Source organism: Rhinichthys klamathensis, unplaced genomic scaffold (genome assembly GCF_029890125.1).
Source record: "Rhinichthys klamathensis goyatoka isolate OS25496 unplaced genomic scaffold, OSU_Roscu_1.1 h1tg000180l_1, whole genome shotgun sequence".
NCBI classification, from domain to species: Eukaryota; Metazoa; Chordata; class Actinopteri; order Cypriniformes; family Leuciscidae; genus Rhinichthys; species Rhinichthys klamathensis.
Window position 1 is genome coordinate 1,771,759 of NW_026606708.1, and position 24,959 is coordinate 1,796,717.

The 24,959-nt window shown below is 37.0% G+C and overlaps 2 protein-coding genes across 10 annotated transcripts in view; both read left to right on the top strand.

Moving 5' to 3' along the window:
- The window catches only part of prex1 (phosphatidylinositol-3,4,5-trisphosphate-dependent Rac exchange factor 1), an 84,086-nt gene extending 76,408 nt beyond the window's left edge, over positions 1–7,678 (top strand). The window contains exons 33-40 of the mRNA XM_056260915.1: positions 218–320; positions 1,104–1,247; positions 2,308–2,422; positions 2,540–2,600; positions 3,280–3,455; positions 3,763–3,865; positions 5,510–5,577; positions 5,715–7,678. Of these exons, the coding sequence (XP_056116890.1) occupies positions 218–320; positions 1,104–1,247; positions 2,308–2,422; positions 2,540–2,600; positions 3,280–3,455; positions 3,763–3,865; positions 5,510–5,577; positions 5,715–5,757 (813 nt within the window). The 3' untranslated portion in view covers positions 5,758–7,678. The remainder of the gene's footprint in view (positions 1–217; positions 321–1,103; positions 1,248–2,307; positions 2,423–2,539; positions 2,601–3,279; positions 3,456–3,762; positions 3,866–5,509; positions 5,578–5,714) is intronic.
- A 1,433-nt stretch (positions 7,679–9,111) lies between these two features.
- LOC130094594 (potassium voltage-gated channel subfamily KQT member 2-like) overlaps positions 9,112–24,959 on the top strand; it is a 30,830-nt gene continuing 14,982 nt past the window's right edge. For 3 of the 9 annotated variants that reach the window (XM_056260937.1, XM_056260940.1, XM_056260939.1), the window contains exons 1-11: positions 9,113–9,516; positions 18,107–18,197; positions 18,739–18,865; positions 20,009–20,184; positions 21,531–21,659; positions 22,029–22,139; positions 22,220–22,315; positions 22,648–22,742; positions 22,955–23,017; positions 23,870–23,899; positions 24,500–24,553. In XM_056260937.1, the coding sequence (XP_056116912.1) occupies positions 9,230–9,516; positions 18,107–18,197; positions 18,739–18,865; positions 20,009–20,184; positions 21,531–21,659; positions 22,029–22,139; positions 22,220–22,315; positions 22,648–22,742; positions 22,955–23,017; positions 23,870–23,899; positions 24,500–24,553 (1,259 nt within the window). In that variant the 5' untranslated portion in view covers positions 9,113–9,229. Of the gene's footprint in view, positions 9,517–18,106; positions 18,198–18,738; positions 18,866–20,008; positions 20,185–21,530; positions 21,660–22,028; positions 22,140–22,219; positions 22,316–22,647; positions 22,743–22,954; positions 23,018–23,869; positions 23,900–24,499; positions 24,554–24,959 lie in introns of all 9 variants that reach the window. The other 6 variants (XM_056260934.1, XM_056260935.1, XM_056260941.1 and 3 more) reach the window with 5 other exon arrangements.

The following is a 24,959-nucleotide window of genomic DNA, read 5'->3' on the forward strand; positions in this document are numbered from 1 at the left end:
AAAAGCACGATAGAATAAGACCATCATGGTTTTGTCAATGTTAAAATAAGACGGTTTCCTCAAACAAAACAACCGAACAGAATGCGTACCGAACCAAAAGACCCATATTGAAAATTTTCGGTAGGAATATGTGTACCGTTACATCCCTTGTATGCAATATATTGTTCACCATGAAGGACTTGATTATTTTGGGCTCACAAACTGTTTCCTTCAACAGAGAGAAGAGCGAATCATGCTGGAAGATACAAAAGCAGCACTGCAGGATCTGGAGAAAGTCACCGTACTGTTCCGCCTAATGGAGAACGAGTGCCTCGTCCCAAGTATGACATCACATATGGAGTATTAACACAGAAAAATACATCTTCTGTATATATACAGTTTTAAAAGTTATGTGTGTGATACACTTAGCCAACCTTAAAATGCGAATGCGACTATTATGAAATGCAGTTAAAATATTAGACAGCCATGTTATTTAGTATTCTGGATTATTAACAGGTTCAAAATAGCAGAAATATTTATTTTACACATGTATGCTGTGTAAATGAATGGTTTAAAATGCATTTAGTAAACAACACTAAAACACCAGCAACAATGACCACAAAAAATTGGGTTGCATGCGAACGTCGCGGTGACGAAAATTACGTCACACGGAAAGTGTGAGGACTGTCGCGGAATGCGGACGGCCGAAGTATACTATGGGCTTTATAAAGCAGCACCCCCTCCCCCGCCACACAAACATAAAGTACACACACCCTCCAGATGTCCTCTTCAGGAATGTCAGCACAGTTAGCCATGTTAGGAGAGCAGCTTTATCTGTCGTCTTCTGTTTTGGTTTGAGTGAATCCGAGGGAGGATGTTCTGCTCAGTGGTTTGTTTCTGCCGCAAAGGTGTTTTATTTACAAGGTCATCTCTGTGTTGTACAAATGTGAACAGCTTGGCCTTTTTCCCCGTTTCACGTCACACATCTGTGAGGTTTTTGCCTTTACTCATCCCATTGCAACCCAATTAACCTGAATTTTCCCATTTTGAGGGGAAAGACTTGAAATTGCTTGGAATTTTAAATACTATCTCATTGTGGATCATGCTTTTTTCCTCTCACACAGACACACCTGTGCATTACCAGGTGGAAGGCAGTCGCCAGGCCATCAGGGTGACAATGTTCCTGGACAACTGTCATTTCAGTGAGCTGCCAACAAGACTGAAAAATGGAGGCTCTTTGAAGCTTCAATCAGTCCTCTTCACTAGAGGTGGGAGCAGACAAAAGGAACAAGATAAAATACTATTTTCATTCTAAATGGGTTTCATTTGTAATTTACAGTTTCAAAACCTAGTGAGCTGCCTACAGAGGCTGTATTTTAAGGCGCCATTGGCTTAAGGCTGGCATTGTAATTATGTTACCTCTTTAGATACCAGGCACCATTGCATGTTTCTTTTCAGGAAACTCCTATCCCATCATTTATTATGAGAATAAATCAAGGCAAGAGAAATGTACAGTGTTATTTTAGTATCATTGATAAAGTATTATAGTTTTTATTAATAGTTTGAATTTGTCTTATTAGGGGCACGAAGTGCTGAAACCCTATTGTAATTGTCCTGATTTTAATTATTATATTTTCTGTTTTTATTTTACTTTTGGGTAAAGGTTTTGTAATTTTGTTGTTTTTGTCATTTTTATGTCTATATAGTTTTTACTAATTTAGTAGTTATTTTAGAGCTTCAAGTTACACTAAAATAAAATGATGCCTTAACTAGCTGAAATATAATGTTTCAATTTTTTATGTTTTATATTATTTCAATAAGGGCTATTTTATTTCAAGTAACAAAAATGTTTTTAGTTGTTCTAGTTTTAAGTTTTGGTTAACGATAATAACTCTGGTAATGACAACGAGTTAAAGTATTGTGCAACGTGCAAAAATGCTCACAGAAAACTCTATTTAAAACAATTGAGTTTCCTGTGCAAAGTTTTATTAGTGTGACGTACAAATGAGTAATGCTCCAAACTGAGGTTTGGATGCTGCTTTAAAAGGTTAGAAGCATTCTAAGAAATCATACATGTATGTCTCAAATTTGAATATAGTCTTTTGGAATCTAGACTTTTAAGGGCAATTCTTACATAGATGTCCATGTGATAGCTGTTAGCGTTACAGAGAGAGTGTTGGATATGCATCAGCCCAGAATCAGTCATGCTCAATGTGAAAGTCACTCTATTTCCTTGATGAGTCTTGGTCTCCATCTAGAGGTACTTGGAGAGCATTACAGCACTGGGGAAAGCATGATGTTCATCTGCATTTTCTTCACCTTTATTAGGGCTGGAGAAGCCAGAGGGTGTGTTGTCTCAGGATTTTGTTACCATGGAAGAGTTTCAGCAGCGCACAAATGCTCTATCACTGGAGAAGGTCAAAAGTTATTACCGCAAACTCAGGTACAAACCCCCTTTTGTGGCATTTCGCCATCATACCTTGCATATCTTAAAGTGTTAAACATCTTAATTAAATACATTGTTGACTGTGTGCTTATGCAATGTTTTAAATTTTTTCAGGGCTTTTTATCTGGAGAAATCAAATTCAGACTCAAATTCCACTGCCATGAAAATAGACCAGGTTGGTTGAGAGATACTTGTATATTGCCGTTCAACAGTTTGGTCAGTACTTTTTAAAAAAAAAAGTAATTTATATTTTTAAGCAGCAAGGATGCATTAAATTGATCGAAAGATGAAGATATTTTTAATTGTTACAATTTTTTTTTTTTGATTCAAACCAATGCAGTTCTTTTGAACTTTCTATTCATTAAAGAATCCTGAAAACTGTATCATGGTTCCCACAAAAATATTAAGCAACATGTGGAAAACATACAGTTTTCCACATGTATAATAGTAAGAAATGTTTCTTAAGCAGCAAATCAGCATATTAGAAAGAATTCTGAAGGATCATTTCCCACTGAAAACTGGAGTAATGATGCTGAAAATTCAGCTTTGTCATCACAGGAATAAATTACATTTTAAAATATATTCAAATATAAAACAATTATTTTAAATCGTAATAACATTTCACAATATTTCTGCTTTTACTATATTTTATATAAAATAAATGCATCCTTGGTGAGCATAAAGATCATACAGACCCCACACTTTTGTTTTTTGTGTATGTTAGTGCACTGGAATTCCTGTACAGTCCAACAAGAATAGAATTAAAATGCAGAAAGCAATGCATATAAATGTGTTTTGGTTAAAGCAGTTTAAAATCTGAAAGTTTAAATCAGTTTCACTTAATCTTTCTCCAGCTCCTGCGGCCACTTAACACGTTGGATGACCTCTGTCGGCTCATGCAGGCATATATGAATGTAAAAGCGGGCTCTGCGGGTCAGCCCTCTGGTGTCAGTGTTCTGCTGGTGTCCTCTGAGCTCTGCAACCGGCTGGGGGCCTGTCACATCACCATGTGTGCTACTGGGATGCAGAGGTATCTACAGTCAAAGCTTCATGCTTGCTCTAGATCTGATGATGAATGAAACCACAGATGGCAATAAGGTCAAATTGAGTGTTGGCTCAAAACACGTGCCTCTCGTCTTTAATCCTCTTACTACTGAAGTGGAGCCACGGTCAAGTTTCTGCGATAAATATTTTGTATTTTATTTTGACTTTAATTTATTTCTTGCTCAAATGTGTGTCGAATCCATGTGATTTGTATCCTAGGTTACCGCTACACTGAGGTAAATCTGTAACAGATTGTCTAAACCACCTCTGACTAAGGTTTTTGTCCTGTGTAGGTGTACTCTGAATGTGTCATTGGAGCAGGCCATTACTCTAGCCAGAAACCATGGCCTCATGCCCCGCTGCCTAATGCAGACTATGGACATCATGCGTAAACAGGTACAGTTTATGACACATATTTCAAACTGTTCACCTAATGCCAATCAAACTGCGAAATCCTGTGGTTGGTAGAAAATGTCTATTTAGAAAATCGCTGGGACCATATAATCCTCACCAGCTGCCATATATGCCACTCCAGACCAACTCTAACATGTTTTTGATCCTCTTTGATATCCCTGATGAACTCTGAAGCATATTATATTGGACAGTGATGGTTTCTGATTCAAATTTGGTCATTCGGATTAAAACTGTAGGAGTTTGAAAAAAAAGTGTCCTTCCCTCTAATTAGGAAAATGAAACATGAATCACTGAACTACACATGAAAGTTTCATATCCATTGCATACGGGCTGTTCTGTGGGCTGCCTTAGTGAAATAATAAGAAAAAAAACATAGCAGATACAATACATGCCTTCTACACACCTTCAGTGCTTGACCTCTGACTAACATATCAATAAAACTATTTAGGCAAGTAGTCTAAAGCAGCGGTCCCCAACCTTTTTTGCGCCACGGACCGGTTTAATGTCAGACAATATTTTCACGGACCGGCCTTTAAGGTGCTCCTAAAAAAGCGTAGAAAACGCTAGGCGCGAGGTTGCACTCCGGAGGCGTCTGTCATTGCTAAGCAACCATCAGCTGCGCTCTCCGTTACAGCAAGGAAATTTCAGCAATGGATTTCCACCACCGAAAAACCCTTGCTGTAACTCTTGTTACAAGATTTATTTACTAAGAAGAGTAAAAAAACAAAAACGCTGCAGTGTTTGGGTGCAAGACCGTGCAACCGATACTACAAAAACGCAAAAACCATGGGGAATTTCACCAAACGCAAAAACAATGGGGAATTTCACCAGCTGATTCAGGAGCTCCGCCTGGACAATGGGAGGTTCAAACAAAGCCTATTTCAGAGTGGACAAGGACCAGTTTGATTATATTTTAAGAAAAGTTGGCCCAAGCATCAGTAAACGGAGCTTCTGCCGTGAAACTAACTTATCTCTCCTGCGCAACGGCTCTGTATTTGTCTGAGGTTAGACTATAACTGAAGTGGTCATAAAACACCAGAAATACATACACATTTATATATAGAATATAGAACAATTCTGTATAAACAATGATGGATTTAACAAGGAATCAGTTGTGAGCATTAATATTTTTAGTAAAAATATTTTTTACTAGTAACTAGTGCAGCAGTTTACAGTGTGGAAGATGATTGGTTGGTTCTTGTCACGTGACCTACAGTGCGCTTGCGGCATTCTGAAAAGTTGAGATGTTTTTATCTCGATGCGGCGCGGATGCGCTTGGAAAAAACGGGCGCGTCGCTTCCATTATGAGCGCGCCTACATTTGAAATAACAAACTTGAGCGCGCAAAAGACACGATATGTGAACAGGTAAATGTGTGAACAAATAAAACGGAAATAATGTAAGTTATTTATTCTTTCTGTGCGGCCCGGTACCAAATGACCCACGGACCGGTACCGGTCCGCGGCCCGGGGGTTGGGGACCCCTGGTCTAAAGGCTAAACAAGGTTCGCAATTAGACATTTGTCCAACAATAATCAGTAATACACACTTAGAAACAGTTCAGCGTGTTTTGGAATTTGAAGGCTCGAGCTATTCTGTCAGACATTAATGATTCTCTTTATTCACAGGGCACCAGAGTGGAGATTTCTGCCAAAAATCTCAGAGTAATGGACCAGATGCCACCTTTTGCTCCCAGGTATTACTGACTCTTGCTATTTAAAGACATCGCTGACATTAAAAATTGAAAATGATTCTTGCTACTGTAGGAATATTATTCCTACTAAATTCCTGCTACTTCTACAGTAAGTAAACCCTTTTTAATCGTCATCACAGGCTCTTCAGGTTGTGTTTACCCCCCTCTGATGGAGATCTTTGAACGAGGTGATGTCCGTCTCTCAGGCCTTCTAGATGCTGGGAGATATCAAGACTGGCTTATCATTTTGAGACTATGCCTCAGCACATCTCAACTCCCGCCCCAGCCTCATCCGGGTGAGGTCAACATGATGAGGAATGAGGAAAAATCTGGCCACCTTTATTTCCTGCTCTGGCAGCTGAGAAAATCGCTAATGCAAACGATGCTAATCTTGGCTAGCAGTGTCTGCCCACATTGCTACATTGTTTAGTCTCCTACTGGATCTGCGACTGGCTAAATTTAGGCTGTATTATCTCTTCCTTCGCCGTTGACTGCAATCTTGGGTCAGAAAGTAGGGTGGTTTGGTCTGGATGGCGACGTTAAGTTCAGATACGTGGTGATTATGTGCAATTACTGTAGCTTAGCATGAGTGTCTGCACTGTGTCATGAGAGCCGGTGCCCTCAGAGAGCTGTTGCGTTTCTCTCACTTGTATCAGGTATTACGAAAGTACTGAAATCATTCCAGCCTACATGGACCAGTTTCATAATCTTCATTTTTATCCGTTGTCGTGTTTAAATGAGTTTTGATTCTGTTTAACAACACAGTTTTATTGTGAAGTTCTATCAACAACGCATTTAAAGGAAAACAGGGAAACAGACGGAGGCTATCAGCTTCTCAAACAATACAAAAACTTAGACCTGCATTCAAAATACAAGATTTTACTGTAATCAAAATGTTGATATTGAAGACTGAAACAGCTTATTGATCAATTTGGAGAAAAATGTACAATAATGTCTGCTCGTCCCTGGTGTATAGCACTTTTTTTTTTTTTAAGGCGTGAATCAATGCTGTGTTACAGTGCGTGACTGTTCTGGGGAGCTGCTTTATGCGGCTGTTTGGAAAAGCACAATAAAAAAAGCTTGTGTTCTTTAGTGTTTGTTAAACATAATGTACATTGTAAAAGAAACGCAAAGGGATCATTTGAAGAATGAATAGATATAGTAGGATTTATTGAAGTTTTGTATTTAGGTAAATATATATGTATCAGAGGGATAAGCATATGCTCTTTGGGAACAGCAGTGCTATAATTTAAAGAGTATTAATAATTTTAAAACAAATATAATATTGTACATCTTTCATTTTGTATACTTAGTGTATATTTGGATAGGAAACTTTATTGTGCTTTTGCACAATGTGTTCAGTATTTAAATTTCTAACTGCGGCTGTGTGGTCAGTAACAGAGTAGGCCTGGATTAGTTTGGACTAGTTAAGCTAGTTTGTACGGTGTGTGACGGGCTTTTGTTACATGCAAAGTCTGTTTTTAGATATATATTGTTAAATATGTTACATTCAGTAACCCTGACAGTTTGCATTATTTGCTCAAATTTGACAATTTCAGAGAGAGAAACAAAGATTTGAGTAAATGAATTCACTTTAGTGACAATAATGCAACACGGCATCATCTAATAATTTTATTCAGGCGTTCATGTTTTTATTGTAGCTCATAGCACGTCACTGTCTGTTACATGCATGGAAGTTAGATGGTGCAACTTAATACCATGTTGCAGTTTTACATGTATTGATGATCAAATATTTTAGAAAAATAATACTTGAATTTATGCTAATAAATATTTGTTTTCCATATATATCCAAAATTGAAGGCTAGTGCTGGTAAAATGCACATTTATGATTAATTTGATTTTAACATTTTACTTGGTCCTCAAAGCAAACTGGAAACAAGTGTTTTTAATCCACAGAATCTGTGCAGTGTGTTTATTGTATGTTTTGAAAGTCCTCATTGTTGCTTGTTACAGTGCTCTTTATAATGTCCACATGAAACTTATCATTTCTGTATGATAAACCTAAATCTAGTAAAACCCAAAGACGTAGCATTAGCATTAGCATGTTCCTATCACTGTATTAAAATCTCAGGTTTCTGCACCATCTCAGTCCATTATTGTGCGATAGCTTCCCATTTCAAAAGTTGACAAGACTGCATAATTTAACATCACTAATCAGTCTTCTGAAACATAGTATGCATGCATTGAAATTTTATTTTATATACATATACTGCTGACCTGTTTTCAGTACCATTTTAAGTTTATATTGCCAATTTTTAACTTCTTGCCTCAATTTCAAGTGTACTTTTAGCTCAAAGAGCGGAAAAATATTCAATGGTGCTCGCAAATCAAGCCTTTCTTTTGGGGGCCTTAGTTTGTTAGTCTTTACCTCCTATTTTTCTATTGTTTTGTTTTGTTTCATTTCAAAATCATTTTCTTAATCTTACAGCTTCTGATTGTTCCTATTAATAAGAGCAGTTTAATCAAAACCTCACTGGTGGAGTGAAGGAGTAGATCTAATCTGCATCTAAAAGTATTTAACTTATAGTTTATATTAATGTTTGACTGTGAAGTCTCTCTGTGTCCTCATGCTTTCCTGAACTGCATTATGGCTCTTACATTTTTCCTGCTGGTAATGTAAGCATTTATCCAGGTGTTTTTAACTCGATGTTGAATTAAAAGCATTGTATGAAGTTCTCCTTTCTGAGGTAATGTAATATTACCCATATATATTATATATTTTGATCTTCAGTGAGTAGAATTGAGATAAAACTGAGGACCTTTAGTAAATCCAGGGGCCCAGCAGTGCCTCAGAATTGTCTCGGATGTAAAATTGTCTTGTACCCCAAAGCTCAATGTGTCGCCCTCATTTGCGAATGCAGCCATAATAACATGATTTCATAGAAGCCTTCAGTCTGACTGGGGTAAACAATTAGATCTCTTAATGAAGTTCTGCTAGGTTTGTCTTTATGCTGTATTTAATGCATTGCTAATATCAAACAAAATAAAAGAGTATCTGTTTATAAATGATTTCTGACTTGTCATTGTTAGAGATTACTACATGTAACAGCACAGAATAAGTTGCATAATTTATAGTGTGTTTAAGTGGCTGTGAAGAGATGTTGAGAACAGTGAAACATCCTGCATCAATTAGTGCATTTTCAATTAAACCCCAACTTTTGATTGGTAAGGAGACCAATCAAAAGTTTTTGACCCTTTTTTAAAAATCCATTATGGTTTCTCTGCTAGCTGGCAATCACATATGTGTGTAAATGGACATAAGAGAGTATCTTGTTTTATAATGCTTTATAGTTTTGCTTCAGGTGATACATCTCGTCTCCATTCCGCTGTTTGGAGACTGTAAAGTTCTCTTTACTTCCTTGAATGATTTATCTTTCTAATGATTTGCTACTTGAAACAATTTGTTACATCAGCTACTTAATCCCAAATCTGACTGCTGAAACATTAAATACAGACAGAGGCTCGTGCAAGAGCCGGAAGGCGTAAAGATAAAGGACTACCCATTGCAGTTTCGCCTTAGCGTTGCAATTGGCTTTTAGTATACGAGACCACCGCACTACAGAACACACCCCGGTTCGGCAATGTCTGCCCACGACTACTTTATACACTCGTTTGGATCTGTCAGACTGTAAGGATGGTGAAAAAATCCGCCAACGGTGAAGTTTTTCTCCCTCCGTCAGGGGAGAAGAAACAGAAAGTCGGGTTTGTGGGACTGGAGCCCGGGGCTGCGGAGACGAGCCGAGACGGGGCACTTCTCATCGGCGGTTCCGATAGCACAAAACGGGGCAGCATCCTGAGCAGACCGAGGTCCAGGGGCAGCATCGCTCACAAAAGAAACGCGCGTTATCGCAGACTGCAAAATTTCCTTTACAATGCGCTGGAAAGACCCCGCGGCTGGGCGTTCATTTACCACGCTTATGTGTGAGTATGTGCTCCGTGCTTGTCTTTACTGCGTGGCGTGGGAATCACCCGCCGACAGACAGATGCTGCTGTGCTGCACCGCCCAGAATGCTGAAAGTTTGAGATGTTGTCGGCCTCTGCCTGCTCGCAGCTTTTGTCGCAGAGCGTCAGTCAAACAGTGCGAAAATGTGTAAAAGTTTTGTCTGTATAGCAAATGTCAAAGATGAATTCAGAATCAGCCCACCAAATGCTTTTCACAGCTGTGCATTTCATAAGCTGGGACGTTGGAAAGTGTTCACAGACAGTTAATGATGTATTCTACTACTGTACTCGGTTTCAGCACCGGTCAGCTCCTGTGCCGCGTCAGTGCGCTCGTGTTTGCTCCACACAACACCGGCAACAGATTTGTGATGCATGCCAGGAGGGGGAACCGTGCCAGCGGATCAAACGGGGCCGTCGCTGGGGTGATCTGGAAAGTGAGGGGACACATTTTAAACCTCATTAGTCTGGCTTATGAATATTGATAAGGTGACGTATTCGCGTAAATGATTGTCTGAAAGGCATGAGCGATCCCAATACATCAGGTTGATTCGTTCTTGCGTTTAAGTAGTTAGACAACCGAATAGAGGAAATAGACTCATAGACGAATGTTCTATCGGGACTTGATTTAAAAGTTTAAGTAGGCCTACTACCTTGCCTTGGCGACGGCGTCTCAAACGTGGCGGTCATGGCGCCATAGACCATGAAAAATTGCTCAAAATCGAAATAAATCAGCATTAACAGACGCAAAAACGCGTGTTTGGCGACGAGAAAAAAAAATCTCAGCTGTTTACATTAAAACCAGTTTTGTCGTCACTCTTTTGGGTCGTTTTTGTATAATGAATCGGTCAGGTAGGTCAATCGGTTCGCAATTCAGTCTGAATCACTCGAACAGCTCACTCACACACTGAATCGAGTAGTAGCCTACAGGACACCGATAACAAAAAGAGACCTGGAAGAAGTGGATATTTACCTAAAATTAATTGAAACGCATGCCAAAAAGGCTTGCGTGGACGACAAGCAGGTAAATCCAAATGAGAATACACGACACGAAAGTGCAGCCTACAATGACATATTGTAGGCTACACGCTCTACTGCAGATACCATTGTACAATAATAATGTAGTAGGATCAGGGGCGGCGCCAGGGGGGGTCTTGGGGGGTCTCAAGACCCTCCCAAAAAATGCGTTGACCCCCCATTTGACCCCCCACCCCCTTCCTGATTAAAAATATATATATATCCGGGATAAATATTTAAAAATGTTTATCTTCAAACTACGCAGAACATACAATAATAGTTAATATTTTATTCGACATACAAAATATATAAACATAAGAATCACGTTCCCTCTAAGCTGCGCGCGTGCGCGGTCGTGCACTTCTGATGCCGCGGCCGCGCAGAAAAGAATAATATGCCACGCAGAGGACTGACGCGAAATGTGTGGGGAAATCCATTTGATTGTATGTGAGAAATAATTGCAGTGCTCAAACTGGTGAGTGCAGTTAACAGGTTTCAAAGAAAGAGAACGATGTGAGCGCGTGTGATTGGCAGTGAGTCGTGTGTGCGGACCAAATAGGCTATCTCAATACGAGAGGCGACGAGAAACGCAAAGACATGTGAAATAAAATCACAATATCATGTTTTAAAGAAGAGTGGTTTGATTAAAGTGGTGGAAATAACGGATGATGGACACAGAACGGTAATTACACACCCACCCGCGTGCAAACTCAAAAGACATCATTAGTTTAAATAGATTTAAATAGTTTCAGGCATGGTTAGATTAGGCTACTATAAAAGAGTTCACATATTCACTTTTCTTGAAAATATTTAGCTATTAGATCTAGCTATTTACAGTAAATGCTTCAGTTTGTTTTCATATTATAATAATATAATATGAAAACAAATTGAAGCATTTAAACTGATATATTATATCACTTCAAATACTTCAATTCATTTTTTATATTATATTATATTATATTATATTAGGCATAAATTTTATTATATTATAAGCCTAAATAAAGAATCTCACAAGGGTATTGTTTAGGGCTCATTGCCATTAAAAAGTTTGAAACCCCCTGCTAAAGAAAATATAGGCTAGGAAATTCATAAGCTATAAACAATCATTTAACTTTGATGGTTTAATGCTGCCTGTACAATTAATTGACTGTACAAAAACACTTTATGGTTTTCCTAAACCATCTCAGTGTAACAGCTTAATTTTCTTTCATAATATATTATATTATTGTAAAGAATTGAACTGTCCTGCAGAAGATTTTGTAAATAATTGTTCATAGGATATCTTAGTAAAGACTGGAAACAGAGGACACCGAGGAATTGGAGGATGAGGAGGATACTATTTTGTAAATATGTTTTCTGTCATGGGTGTGGCTATGGCAATTAAAGTTCGAGCATATTGTTTGCAAACTGCAATTGATTAATTAATTAAAAACAAAGTAGTTGATATGCTGTGTTGTTTTTGTTGTTAAGTAGCTGCAATATGCAGTTATTAGCCGTTTCCACTGTATTTTTTGTTGGTTTTCATGAGACCCCCCTTGAAATGACCAGGACCCCCCATTGCCCCCCCAATCAAAATTGTCTGGAGCCGCCACTGAGTAGGATAGGATAAATGCAGTTAATGTGGGCAATAAATTACTGATTACTTAGAAAATATGACAGGCCTAGGCTACTGGTGAAATACTAGAAGTGCTCCTGACCACTAGGCATATACTTTTTTTTATATACCTCTCTCTTTGTTTTTGTTTTTTTGTTCTAGCCAAATAATGCAAGTTGTAAACTACTGTGAATCCGCATGAGGCATTATTTTATTTTGCTCTGGGCCTGTGTTGTATTTTCTCCTTCATTTTCCTGCTGAGCTAATCAAAAATCCTCACGGATTGACATTTCTGTAGTAATTTGGAACCAGTCCTAAAGGATTTTAATGGGAATTAAAAGATAATCAAATAAGATCCTACCGGATAAACTAAATTTCCCTCTTTATTTCATTCGTTGAACCCTGTTGGATATTGTATTATCTTTATAAATATCCCCAAATAATGTATTTCTGTTGGGCAGAAGGGAGTTTATACCATTAAATATATTAGTTTTAAAGATTTGAACAGAGGTTTCAGTGTTTCAAATGTCTTTTTTTATGTCCTACTGGTGCATGCTGTTATTAGTAATCATAATAGTCCTGATAATAACTGTTTGTTGTAAAATACTTTGTGTTTATTTTGTGTAATGTTGGAATTTACTAGGAGATTGTCATTAATTTTGTATACCATTGGTTAAATAATGACACTCCCAATAGGAATCCTTTCAAATCTCTAGAGAGAGTGATTGATCCACACAAATCTCAAGGCAAGGCATCTCTTCTTATCGAGCCTTTTAGAAACACATAGAGCTTCCAGAGTGCACCATTACCTCAAATGTTTTGAGATCCATTCATCTCTTATGAAGATAATAAACCAATCTGTCATAATGCAGCATCATAACCATAAACTCTATCATGGATGCTGGAGCATGAGCTGAGTGGCTGTAAATGTCTTTGTCTGCTCTGCCGGTCATGCAACCCTCATAGAAGACTCCCAATTCAGCCTGAGACATGAATGTGAGTTCTGAAGATACATTATTTATACAGTCACTACCCTTATTTTACTCTGTCTAGTACACACACACACACACACACACACACACACACACACACACACACACACACACACACGTACTGAGTGGAGTGCAGTGTGCTGACTTTGGCCTCTTTAAGTGTTTTTTCTCATTCACAAGCATTAAATGCAGAGATAGCACTTTGCATGCTGATGCTGTATTAGCTAAGCCTTTATTTCTCAGGCTTAAGGAAAAGGGTACAAGGAGATACTTAGAAGTGGTGAATGCTGGTGTCTTTGATATGCGAGTCAGAGTATTTGTTACAATAATTAGTATGCTTATTGTACAGTATATGCTACTTCATTTAGATAATGATAGTCAGTTATGGGCAGCTAATGCAATCAAAAGGTTAAGAATAAAATATTCTAATATATTATTTTTATTAAATAAATTGTTGATTTTATTCAGCAAGGAGTAGGGCACATTCATTTGATAAAAAAGAAACAATAATAATAATAATAATATAAAATAAAAATTCTCCAATAAAAATAATAATTTCAAACTTTCTATTCATCAAACAATTCAGACTTTTTTAATCAGTTTTCACAACTGTGACTGAAGCCTGGAGTAAATTCATATTTACCATCACTGGAATAGATTACATTGTAAAATAATTGTTAAATATATTAAAATAGAAAACAGTTTTTACTTGGTCAGCCTTGGTGAGCATAGAATAAATCGCAGTTAGCTTTGTGATTTGTGATATGAAACAAAGTCTCAGCTTCCAAATCCTGTCATTTATATTACGAAATTCAAACAATAAATACCTTTTTGGCGCTCTATGTAACATGGAATGCTGTATAGCGCATCAGTTCAAGCGAAGCGGCAGTAACAAGCACATGTAAACTATAATAATCTCTTCCGCTTTACTAGTTATAACACAAAATAAACATGAATGAACATTCGAAGTTATGTTGAAAGAAATCCGTATCAGGTCTTATGTTATCGCTCAATCAGTGTTTCAACTTCGGAAAGACATCTTACTGAAACCATTTGTGAACAATAGGCCTATTTCACGTAATGTTACATTTACTGTACCTCAGAAAAGCCATTCAATGTCCATAAACTCATTAGCCTGGGAAAAAAAACCAGACAACTTCCGGCAAATTTAGATTTGCTCATAACTCAGTTACAACTGAGAATGGTCTGGTTTTAACCAGGCTATAAACTCATTAGTCAGTAAGAAAAAATAACTATAGAGAGCAGAATTTTGATAATATATGTAATATATTGCATATTAACCTGTTCTTCAATATTTAATGTTTTTAAAAAAAATTATAACAGCCACCATTTAAATGTTTATTTTTAAAAAACCAGTAGAAACATAATTATTATGCCATTAAAAAGTTATTATAACATTATTATTAAACTTCCTTGTGTATAATTTAAATGTACAAATCAGTAAATACCTTTAAATTATAGTTATGTACAAACTGGGGTTCCCTGTATTTGACAGCATTAGTTGCCATATACTGTATACATACTCCCAATTAATTGATATCGAATCTAATTGAATCAAAATGTGAATCGAATCAAATCGCAAGCTTGCGAATCGAAATCGAATTCAAATAAGGCAATTTGTGTCAATACCTAGAATTTCTGCTCTATTCACCCTTTAATGTCACCTAATAATAACAGTTATGCAGTCTGCATGGTTCAGTCTGGGTTTGAGTGGTGAATAAGTTAAATCAATGACTCTATTACCTTATTCACTGCTGACTCAAACCATGTGTCCTTGCTGTCTCTCTGTTCGACCGTATAGTCTACTCCGCCTTACAATTTCCAGATTAGTCTGTGGCTGTTGCCAGCATCAAGAGCAATGACCTGTCTGACAAAGTCAAAAGGATTTGTTTTACTGTTTATGTAACTGATCTTTATAGGTTCCTCGCATATCATGCTCAAAGGTTCAGCAGTTACAAATAGTGTGTGTCATAATGCTGTATTGTTGCTGAGGTAATTTCAGTATTATAAATCGTATGTTTGATGCGGGTGGTCAGTCTGTCCAACAGAGTTATTAAAACTCGAATTAGTTTTAGTGCGCACTTTTAAAACAAAATGTTCTTGCAACATTTACAAAGCCCGTCACCTGAAGGCAGTATTTAGATCTTACAGATTTGCAAATGCAAAGATGTCAGTAAGCCATCAGCATCAGTGAAGGACAAATAGGAACTTTCATTCAGCTGCTCCTAAAAACCCATGGTTTGTCAATGTGATTTCTGGGCAAGTTCATATTAAAATGCCTCCTTTATCCTTTGGAGCCCCTTATAAAGTCCAAACTGTCTGAGAGCAGGAAGGCAGGAGGAAGGTTTCTTAAAGTGTGACATGTTCCTGATATCACTGTTTCTGTACGACTCAGCACTTTTTGTCCATGCTTAAAGATTAGATTTCCCTTGAAGACTCATTTGAGCTGATTTCCTGACCATTGACTTTCTAATCCTCTGTTTCCCACCTTTATTAATGCAGCCTTCATATATTCACCTTTGGCCTCATTCCCTTTAGGACCAGTCTGTTTTACTGATCTCCTTCTGTTTGATTGTTCCAAATTAGCAGATTAATTTCTATTATGGCATTTTATTTTAATACCAGGGTCAAGAAGCAGCCTAGTGGAGAGGATGTCTTTTATATCTGACACCTCTACAATCATTCAACAGCAACTCACAAAATATCTTATAGAGGAACAGTGTGGTCAGCAGCACTCTACAAATGTTCCTCTGTTTGAAATCATTTCTGATATATTGAAAGTATATAGCATACTGCTACACTTTATTTATATTCTTGTTTGCTAATGAAGAGGTCTGGAACCTGATATACTGAAAGTAAATAGCATACTGATACACTTTCTTTATATTCCTGTTTGCTAATGAAGAGGTCTGGAACCCTGCCTAATTTATTACGCCCACAGGGCTTTAGTCCAAAAAGGCAAATGTATCCAAACTCAGGGCCAACGACTAAACAATGCCTGTCTCGTAAAGTGAAATTCTCCACTGAAATGGAAAAGAAGCTTTGTTAAAAGATTTGATTTCAAACAAATGTCACATAAATCAACTAGAAATTAACGCAAACCAGACGCAAACAACACAAGAATAATATACATGACCTTTCAAATACTTGGGGTCTGTGTACGATTTTTTGATGTTTGTGACAGAAGTCTCTTATGCTCTTCGGTATTTATTTGATCAAAATACATGAAAACTGTAATATTGTGAAATATTATTACAGTTTCAAATACCAGTTTTAAATTTCAACATAATTTAAAATGTCATTTATGATGGCAAATGAGTTTTCAGCATCATTACTTCAGTCTTCAGTGTCTTCAGAAATCATTCTAATATGCTGATTTGCTGCTCAAGAAACATTTATTATTATTATTATCAGTGTTGAAAACAGTTACTGCTTAATAGCTTTGTGAAAATCAATTTCTGATACATTTTTAATGCATTCTTGCTGAAAAAATATATCAGTTTCTTTATAAAGAAAAAAAAAACATACTGACCCAAATCTTACAAAAATCTTACCGACCAAGAATGATAGTATTTGGATTTACTGCAAGTACCATTCTTTGAGTTATATTTTGTCTCAAAATATATAGCCAGTTTCAGGGATTCACAGTTGCCACTTCTGCAGTATTGTAAAAATGATCTCATAATAAATCTGTACTAGGCATTGCATATGATGAGAGCTCATGATTCAGGAAGCTTCTGCTGTGCATGGCAGGCCAGACCCGTTGTCACCCTCACCACTGACTTCTTCAGTTCAGGTGCATCTGGATTTGCTTTTTCCCATTTATTGAAGGCATTGCACCAGTCATTCAAGTGCTTTCATTGATTCTGTGATGCTTGAGATTCTCTGATATTTAACTTTATCCCCATAGACTGTAAAAAAACTATGGACGTAGTGTCCGTGACATCATCAGTAGGTTTCTGAAGAGCATTTTTGAAGCCCAAAGTGGGCGGAGCCGGCCGTCGCCATCTTAGCAGCGCGTCACCGCACGTCACTCCCGGATAAACGAAAATGGGCAAAAAGGCGGGATAGCTAAGGTGACGTGACGGCTAACAGACAGCAGACAAACGGCTTGTAGTGACAGCAATGGCAATCCACCTGTCACGCCCTTAATTATGCAGAATTTAAGGCTTAATATAATTTAAACGGATGAGTTATAAAAAAATTCACCCCCCTCACAGTTGTCATGAAGGGCAAAATTAGCTATATAGACCAAAACCACTTTTTGTACCAGGCTGTAAAGATGTTTTTTTCTGCTATAAAGTTGGGCATTTTAACAAGGGGGGTATATGGGATTGACTCTCTTTTGGAGCCTGTCTCTAGTGGCCAGTCGATGAATTGCAGTTTAAGTCACTTCCGTGTTGGATTCAAGAGAGAGACCGGAATGTTGTCGCTTGTTTATCACACAGTTCCACATCTCACAACTCACTGTTTGCATCACTACAACTACCATCACTATAACGTGGATGTCAGTTCAGTGTATTGTCTATTTCATGCACCGCCAAAGTTTTTTGTCAAAGTTTTTCTCTCACTGTACATGGGTGTGATTCCCAGTGAGGTTTTATGCTAATGAGACTTTCAGCTATTTTAGTCTCGTTTCAATTCACTCCCTTTCTCCCGCTCTCTTCTGGGATTTATCTCTGAGTGTAACTGCAGGGTGTCAGGAACTCTCCAAGGATTCTTGCCTCTCTCAAGCCAGTATTTTTCCTCATAGATCACACAACCAACGATAGGCCCAAGATGGCCCAATTCCAATTAAGTGTCCTTCATGAATATGTATCTACTGCTTTTAAAACTGAAACCTGTCAGTTGGAGCTTATTCATAAACTTTGATATCTCATGTGAAAGTAATTCCCAGCATTCCATTAAATCATTGGTATGATTTACCACTGTCCTGTCTGTCTTGCAGGTTTCTGCTGGTGTTTTCCTGCCTGGTTCTGTCAGTGTTCGCCACGATCAAAGAATACAAGAAAAGCTCCGAGAGTGCCTTGTACATCCTGGTTTGTATCTGTTATTTGTTCAACGTGATTTACAGGAGGAAGCTGATTCATGGTAGTGATGATCTCAGGTTTTTATATCAAACACTTCAGACTTGTGTGTGCATGTTGTAGATACTGTAGATGTCAGTAGATCTTGTTCCACATTTTGGCAGAATGTGACAAGTAATAGGACGTTATCCAGTGCTGATGTGGATTGCTGTGAACATGACACTTTATAGATCTGTTTCTGTCAGTGTAACATTAGCCATCAAGCACGCACACAGTGCTCTTTTAACATAAAGAACCGTGGACATTGCTTGTATGTGTGTATTTTTGATGCATAACTATTGTACTACTTGGGCTCTTTATATTAATAAGTATTATTGCTACTTGTTTACGTTTTGTGACATGTATCTCATTTGTTAGTGAGGATGCTTATGTTATATTATATACTATATTATACTGTAGTCATGGCCTAATGGTTAGCGAGTCAGACTGCTAACCCACATATGGCAACAATACATATGTCAACTAGTGGATAAAGTTTTTGCTGTCTGTCTAGGAAATCGTGACAATCGTGGTGTTTGGCGTGGAATATATTGTGCGTATCTGGGCAGCCGGGTGTTGCTGTCGCTACAGAGGATGGAGAGGAAGGCTGAGATTTGCACGCAAACCCTTCTGTATCATCGGTTAGAAAATCATCTTCCGTTTTTTTTTCTGTTCTGATTTTATTCTCTAATGCATGTTTTCCTCCCTCTCTCTCTCTCTCTAAATCTCTCGCTATTTATCTGCTCAAGAGACAATAAAATCTGCTTTGCCAACTTCTTCTGGGGCAGTAAATGAGCAAAGGGGTTGGCACTCTCTGAATCACGACACTTGATATGCTGGATGCCAGCTACAGCTGAATAATGTGAACTCCATTAGTGCATTTGAAAGAATACATTATACCAGTAAATTTGAGACTGATCCTAGTCACATTACTAGAATAATTCACCTAAAAATGACAATTCTTTCAGCATTTAATCACCCTGATGTCAAACACAAATAGATAACATTCTTCAACATTTCTCTTTTGTTCTATTAAAAAAAGAAAGAGAGTGAGTAAATGTTGACAGAATAATACTTTTTGGGTGAACTTTGCCTTTAATGATCAGTTTGATTGGAAAGCCCATATAATGAATATCTATTTTCACAGCATCTCCGTTGAAAGACAAAACCCAGTTGTACTGTCATCATTCTTGAGAGCAGTGTTGGGCTGTGTTAATTACTAATTTTCCCTTGAAAAATAATTTTTAATTAATTTTTCTGCAATTTAATTAGTTACTTCTGATGTAATTGCATGAAATACTGTAGACAATAGAACATTTCTATATAAAACAATAGTGGATTTTAACATCAAAATTTAACATCTAATGTTAAACTGTTTTTTTAAAGTAACCATCTCCCTTTAAATACTATGGTCAGTTCAAGAACAATTTTATATTATTTATTTGAAAGAATAAAAGAGCAGTTTCATGTCTATCCTTTTGTTGTTCAACTGGTCTAGTTTGATATGGGATTTAGAAAGTAATTAGTAACGCAATACTTTTTAGAGAGAGTAAGTACAGTAATCTAATTACACCATTGAAGATGTAATTACTAGCTAGTAATTAATTACTTTTTTAGAGTAACACTGTAACCCAACACTGCTCGAGAGCATTATATGAAGGATAAGAAAGGAAGGTCAAATAAGAAAAAAGAAAAAGAAAAAAACATTTCCTTTCTAATGTATTCAAGAGTGACAGTCGTCTTGGGGGTTTCATCTGCTAACTAATGGACACCATGTTCTGCAGATATCATGGTGCTTTTTGCCTCAGTGTCTGTGCTGGCCGCTGGCTCGCAGGGGAATGTTTTTGCCACCTCCGCCATTCGGAGTCTGAGGTTTCTCCAGATCCTTCGAATGCTGCGTATGGACCGCCGAGGTGGCACATGGAAGCTCCTGGGATCTGTGGTGTACGCACACAGCAAGGTGACCAGTGACGTGCTTATTTTCTTACAAAACAATACAATACATTTTTCTGTTAAACACTCATGTATTGAGTGTGTGTAAATATGCATATGTATAGACAAATGTTTCATGTGTGTGGTTTACATATAAAATTGTACTCCTTGAACACAGAGATCGCAAAACTTCACGTTAAGTAAGTTACTGAGTGAGCATATTTCCACCAGTCTGCCATTTTAGTCAGTGGGCAGCAAATTTATTATTATTCATTAGTTTCTATTACTGGAAAAACGATCACTCCGTTTAGTCTGCAGCTATTAAAACTATTCAGTGGCCTTAAGCACCCCGTGAAATGGTTTAAAAATAAATGTATTTCTTGTATTGAGAGATTGGCTTTTGAATAGGAAATTGGGACAGGACATATTTAAAATAGTCGGTTGCACTTTATTTTATGTGTACTTACAGTGTACTTTCCTAAGAAAGTACTAGGTAATATAAGGTAACTACATGGGTTAAGGTTAGGTTTAGGGGTAGGTTTAGTGTTAGTACCTAGTTATTACACAGTTATTATAATAACTATAATTAGTATGTACACGGGGAACAGGACTGTAAAATAAAGTGCTACCAAGTGTCAAAGTGGACGTTATCATTCTAGAGAGCATTTTATTTAGCAAGAAATTTGAATATATGCCCCTGAAAACTGATAAGAAGTGAAAGATTATGTATTCATATTTGCTATGTTTTATTATTATTGTCAACTTTTAGAGACATATATACTACCGCTCAAAATTTTGGGTTCAGTAAGATTTTTTTTCTCCAAGAAATTAATACTTTTATTCAGCAAGAATGAATTAAATTGATGAAAAGTGACAGTAAAAGGCATTTATAATGTTTCAAAATAAATATTTTCAAACAAATGTTTTTAGAAGAATTAGCATGATTTCCACAAAAATATTAAGCAGGGCAACTGTTTTTAACATTGATGTGCAACATTAATAATAATAAATGTTTCTTGAGCATCAAATCAGCATATTAGAATGATTTCTGAAGAATTATGTGACACTAAAGACTGGAGTAATGATGTTGAAAAATCACAGAAATAAATTACATTTTAAATGATATTCTAAATATTAAATTTTTTCAATGTATTTTTTTTAATCAAATAAATCCATCGTTACTGAGCACAAGTGACTTCTATCAGAAACATTTAAAAAAATCTCACCGACCATGTAAATGTGTACATGGACTAAAAGGCATACAATATGTCTATAATCTTTAATGCCATTGCATGCAGTTAGCACGTTTTATTTTTGTTTAGGAGTGTATCACATGTTCTTAATTTTCATAACATTTTCAATCCCTAAATGTAGGAACTCATTACGGCGTGGTATATTGGATTCCTTTGTCTCATCCTGGCATCTTTCTTGGTGTACTCAGTGGAGAAGGATGACAATGCAGAGATGTTCGAGACTTACGCAGACGCCCTCTGGTGGGGACTGGTATGTGCCACAGCTTCATCCAAGCCCACAGTGGCCTGCTGACTCAATCTAATCAGATAAATAGACAAGATAAGATACACTGAAACAAGATGCTGTTCAAAGATCCATTTCACAAATGGATTAATGCCATAAAAGAACTCCTATTCGGCTCCTTTGGTACTAGATCATTTAACTCCAGAGTGAGTAATTGTAGACATTGTAGATATTCCTCTATAAACTGGTCTCAAGGACACAACAGGATCCCAACCTGGGATTGAACCTATAACTCTGCATGACCATCCTAGCCTTACTAGGTTGTGTTCTTAGTATATACTCATAGACTCTGTAGTAAAAATGCTGCTTTTTATTTAAAAAAATTCTATTCTTTAGATAACTCTTACAACTATCGGCTACGGGGACAAGTTTCCTATTACATGGAATGGGCGTCTGATTGCTGCCACCTTCAGTCTGATCGGTGTTGCTTTTTTCGCTCTTCCTGCTGTGAGTTAAAACTGAAATGACATGTTGAACCTCTCCAGTGCCTGGTTTTAGGTATTACTCACAGATTTTCTCTGCTGCAGGGTATCCTGGGCTCAGGTTTTGCTCTGAAGGTTCAAGAGCAGCACAGGCAGAAACATTTTCAGAAGCGCCGTAACCCTGCCGCACGTCTTATCCAGGTCAGACCCATAACTCTACTGTAATTCTCACCAGACACATTTAGAGGAAATCAACATAAAGGCTTGCCTGATGTCTATAAATGTGCTAACTAATAACTTTCAGTGTGGCCACTAATATCATATTTAGTTTATGTTAACTTTGCTGTTCAAACTGATAAATTGAGGATCATCTTTCTATTTTCAGTCTCATCTGGTTGATCTATGCTGCTTTTGATTTAGATGGCTAGAAATGTTGGTGGTTACTGTGTACAGTGATGTATTGTATACTGTAACTATGGAAGTCATTTGCGACCTTAGAAGTTTATTTGAATAATTCCCTTGCCCCCCATCAGGCTTCTTGGAGATTTTATGCCACAAACCTTGCGCGGACAGACCTAGTGTCCACGTGGGACTTTTATGAGCAGACTGTGTCAGTCCCAATGTACAGGTAGTCAGTCATCTTGCCTTTCTGTAGACCAATGTAACTGAAGATATTTTCATTTGTTTGTTAGTAGTACAGTTTTCTCTATATTAATTCTTAATTGTGCTTTTTTGGATATTTTTCCAACTTGTTTTAATAATAAAAAAACATCTTGAGCAGTTTATTGCGGTTTGATATGCTTTAAAAAAGTCTATTCTCTGTTCTACCTCTGCTTAAAGACTCATCCCTCCTGTGAATCAGCTGGACATTTTAAGAAGTTTGAAAGGAAAATCTGGTTTCAGGTCTGATCATTTTACTATAGAGCATTTTTTTATATTTAAATATCTATGTGAATAATAATATGATTATCATGTCTGGAATATACAGATGAGTCAAATGTCTGACCACATAATTAAAAAAAATTACTGGATATAATTAAAATTTTTAGGATTTTTAAACTTTTACAACAAAGAAAAGTTAATGACATGATACAATGCAAAAAAAAAACACTATTTCTAGGTCACTAATCAAGTAAATTTGTGTTTGATCATGTGACTCTTTGTATAGATGGTCAGATGTTTTTTGCTTCTATTGAAGCTCAAGCTGATATACAGGTCCTTCTCAAAAAATTAGCATATTGTGATAAAGTTCATTATTTTCCATAATGTAATGATAAAAATTAAACTTTCATATTTTTTAGATTCATTGCACACCAACTGAAATATTTCAGGTCTTTTATTGTTTTAATACTGATGATTTTGGCATACAGCTCATGAAAACCCAAAATTCCTGTCTCAAAAAATTAGCATATCATGAAAAGGGTCTCTAAACGAGCTATTAACCTAATCATCTTAATCAACTAATTAACTCTAAACACCTGCAAAAGATTCCTGAGGCTTTTATGGAAAATAATTAACTTTATCACAATATGCTAATTTTTTTAGAAGGACCTGTATATATATATATAAAGCTATTGAAGCTAAGATAATATAACTTGTAAACCTTGTAAAATGAATGGAAGAATTGTCTCTAGTGCTCTCAGACCTTTGGCCTATTTATGACTGTTATTCTTGTTTCAAATATTTGATCATAGTATTGCCTGCATTAATCTCATGTCTTAATTGCTTTCAACATCATGTTCTCTCTTTTTAAAGGAAGGACTCCCAGCCAGAAGTCACTCCAAGGTTTGTTGTCAAGGATTTTCCCATAGATACTTGACTATTCCCAGATCACCTCTATCAAAAACTCCTATTCACCTATTCTTGAGAATCGTAGTTTCAGTGCACCATCTTCGTCCTTCAAATGAGAAAACAGCTCATATTGCTGTTTTTTTTAAGTCATTTGAAATCACAAATGTTATTTAAAGACAACTTGGTTGCACTTTATACTACAGTATTTTCAAGTGGTATTTACAGGGAGATGAATTAGTCAATATCAAACTGACACAGCATAATCCGCACAGTTCAAAGATACTGTATTAATAGTGAAACATCTCATTAAAGAATACACACTTGAGGAGTTTTTTTTACTGTATCTACCCTGTAAAAGACCTGCTCTTGTAATCCTGTAATATCAAGTGCAATGTGTGACTCATCAATCAAACATATTCCTTCATTTCATTCAGTGTAAGAACACCTAGCTCAAACTCTGTAGGCTGTTTTGGTGGGTTTAGGGGGGAAATACCTCTCATTTCAGGTCCCACACTTGAACATGGCCTAAACCAATTTTGACCACTGCTTGTATAATCTTTTCTCTCTCATGAATCACTCCAACCACATTTGCAGTAGTGCGATTTCTCACAAAGACACCCTGTGTGGGTGCTGCCCAAGAAGCAATAGGTACCGTTGCACAAAGATACTAACATCTGCACGCCCAGATCTCTCTCCAAGCATTTGGATTTGCCCCCCACCCCCACCCCTCCCCCTCCCAGTGTGTACTATCATCAGCTCAAAGTTTTTGAGACATACTGTACATCATAGTGCACATTTGTATCGGTGTTGAAGTATTTTAATCTCCCGTCAGCTCAGGTGGGATGAGAAATGTTCTGCTCTCCAGCATCTAAAAATGTTGTCTTGTTCAAACCAGAGAAGCAGACATTTGTTTAGCTTTGTGAGAGATTTTTGCTTGCAGATCAACTTTCCAACTTAGCACCTGGAAGCACTTCCCATCCCTTTTTACCTCCATCCCACGAGACCACCCTCCTCTGCAAGCTGCCTTGAGTATTTTATGGGGTCTCTCTTTTTT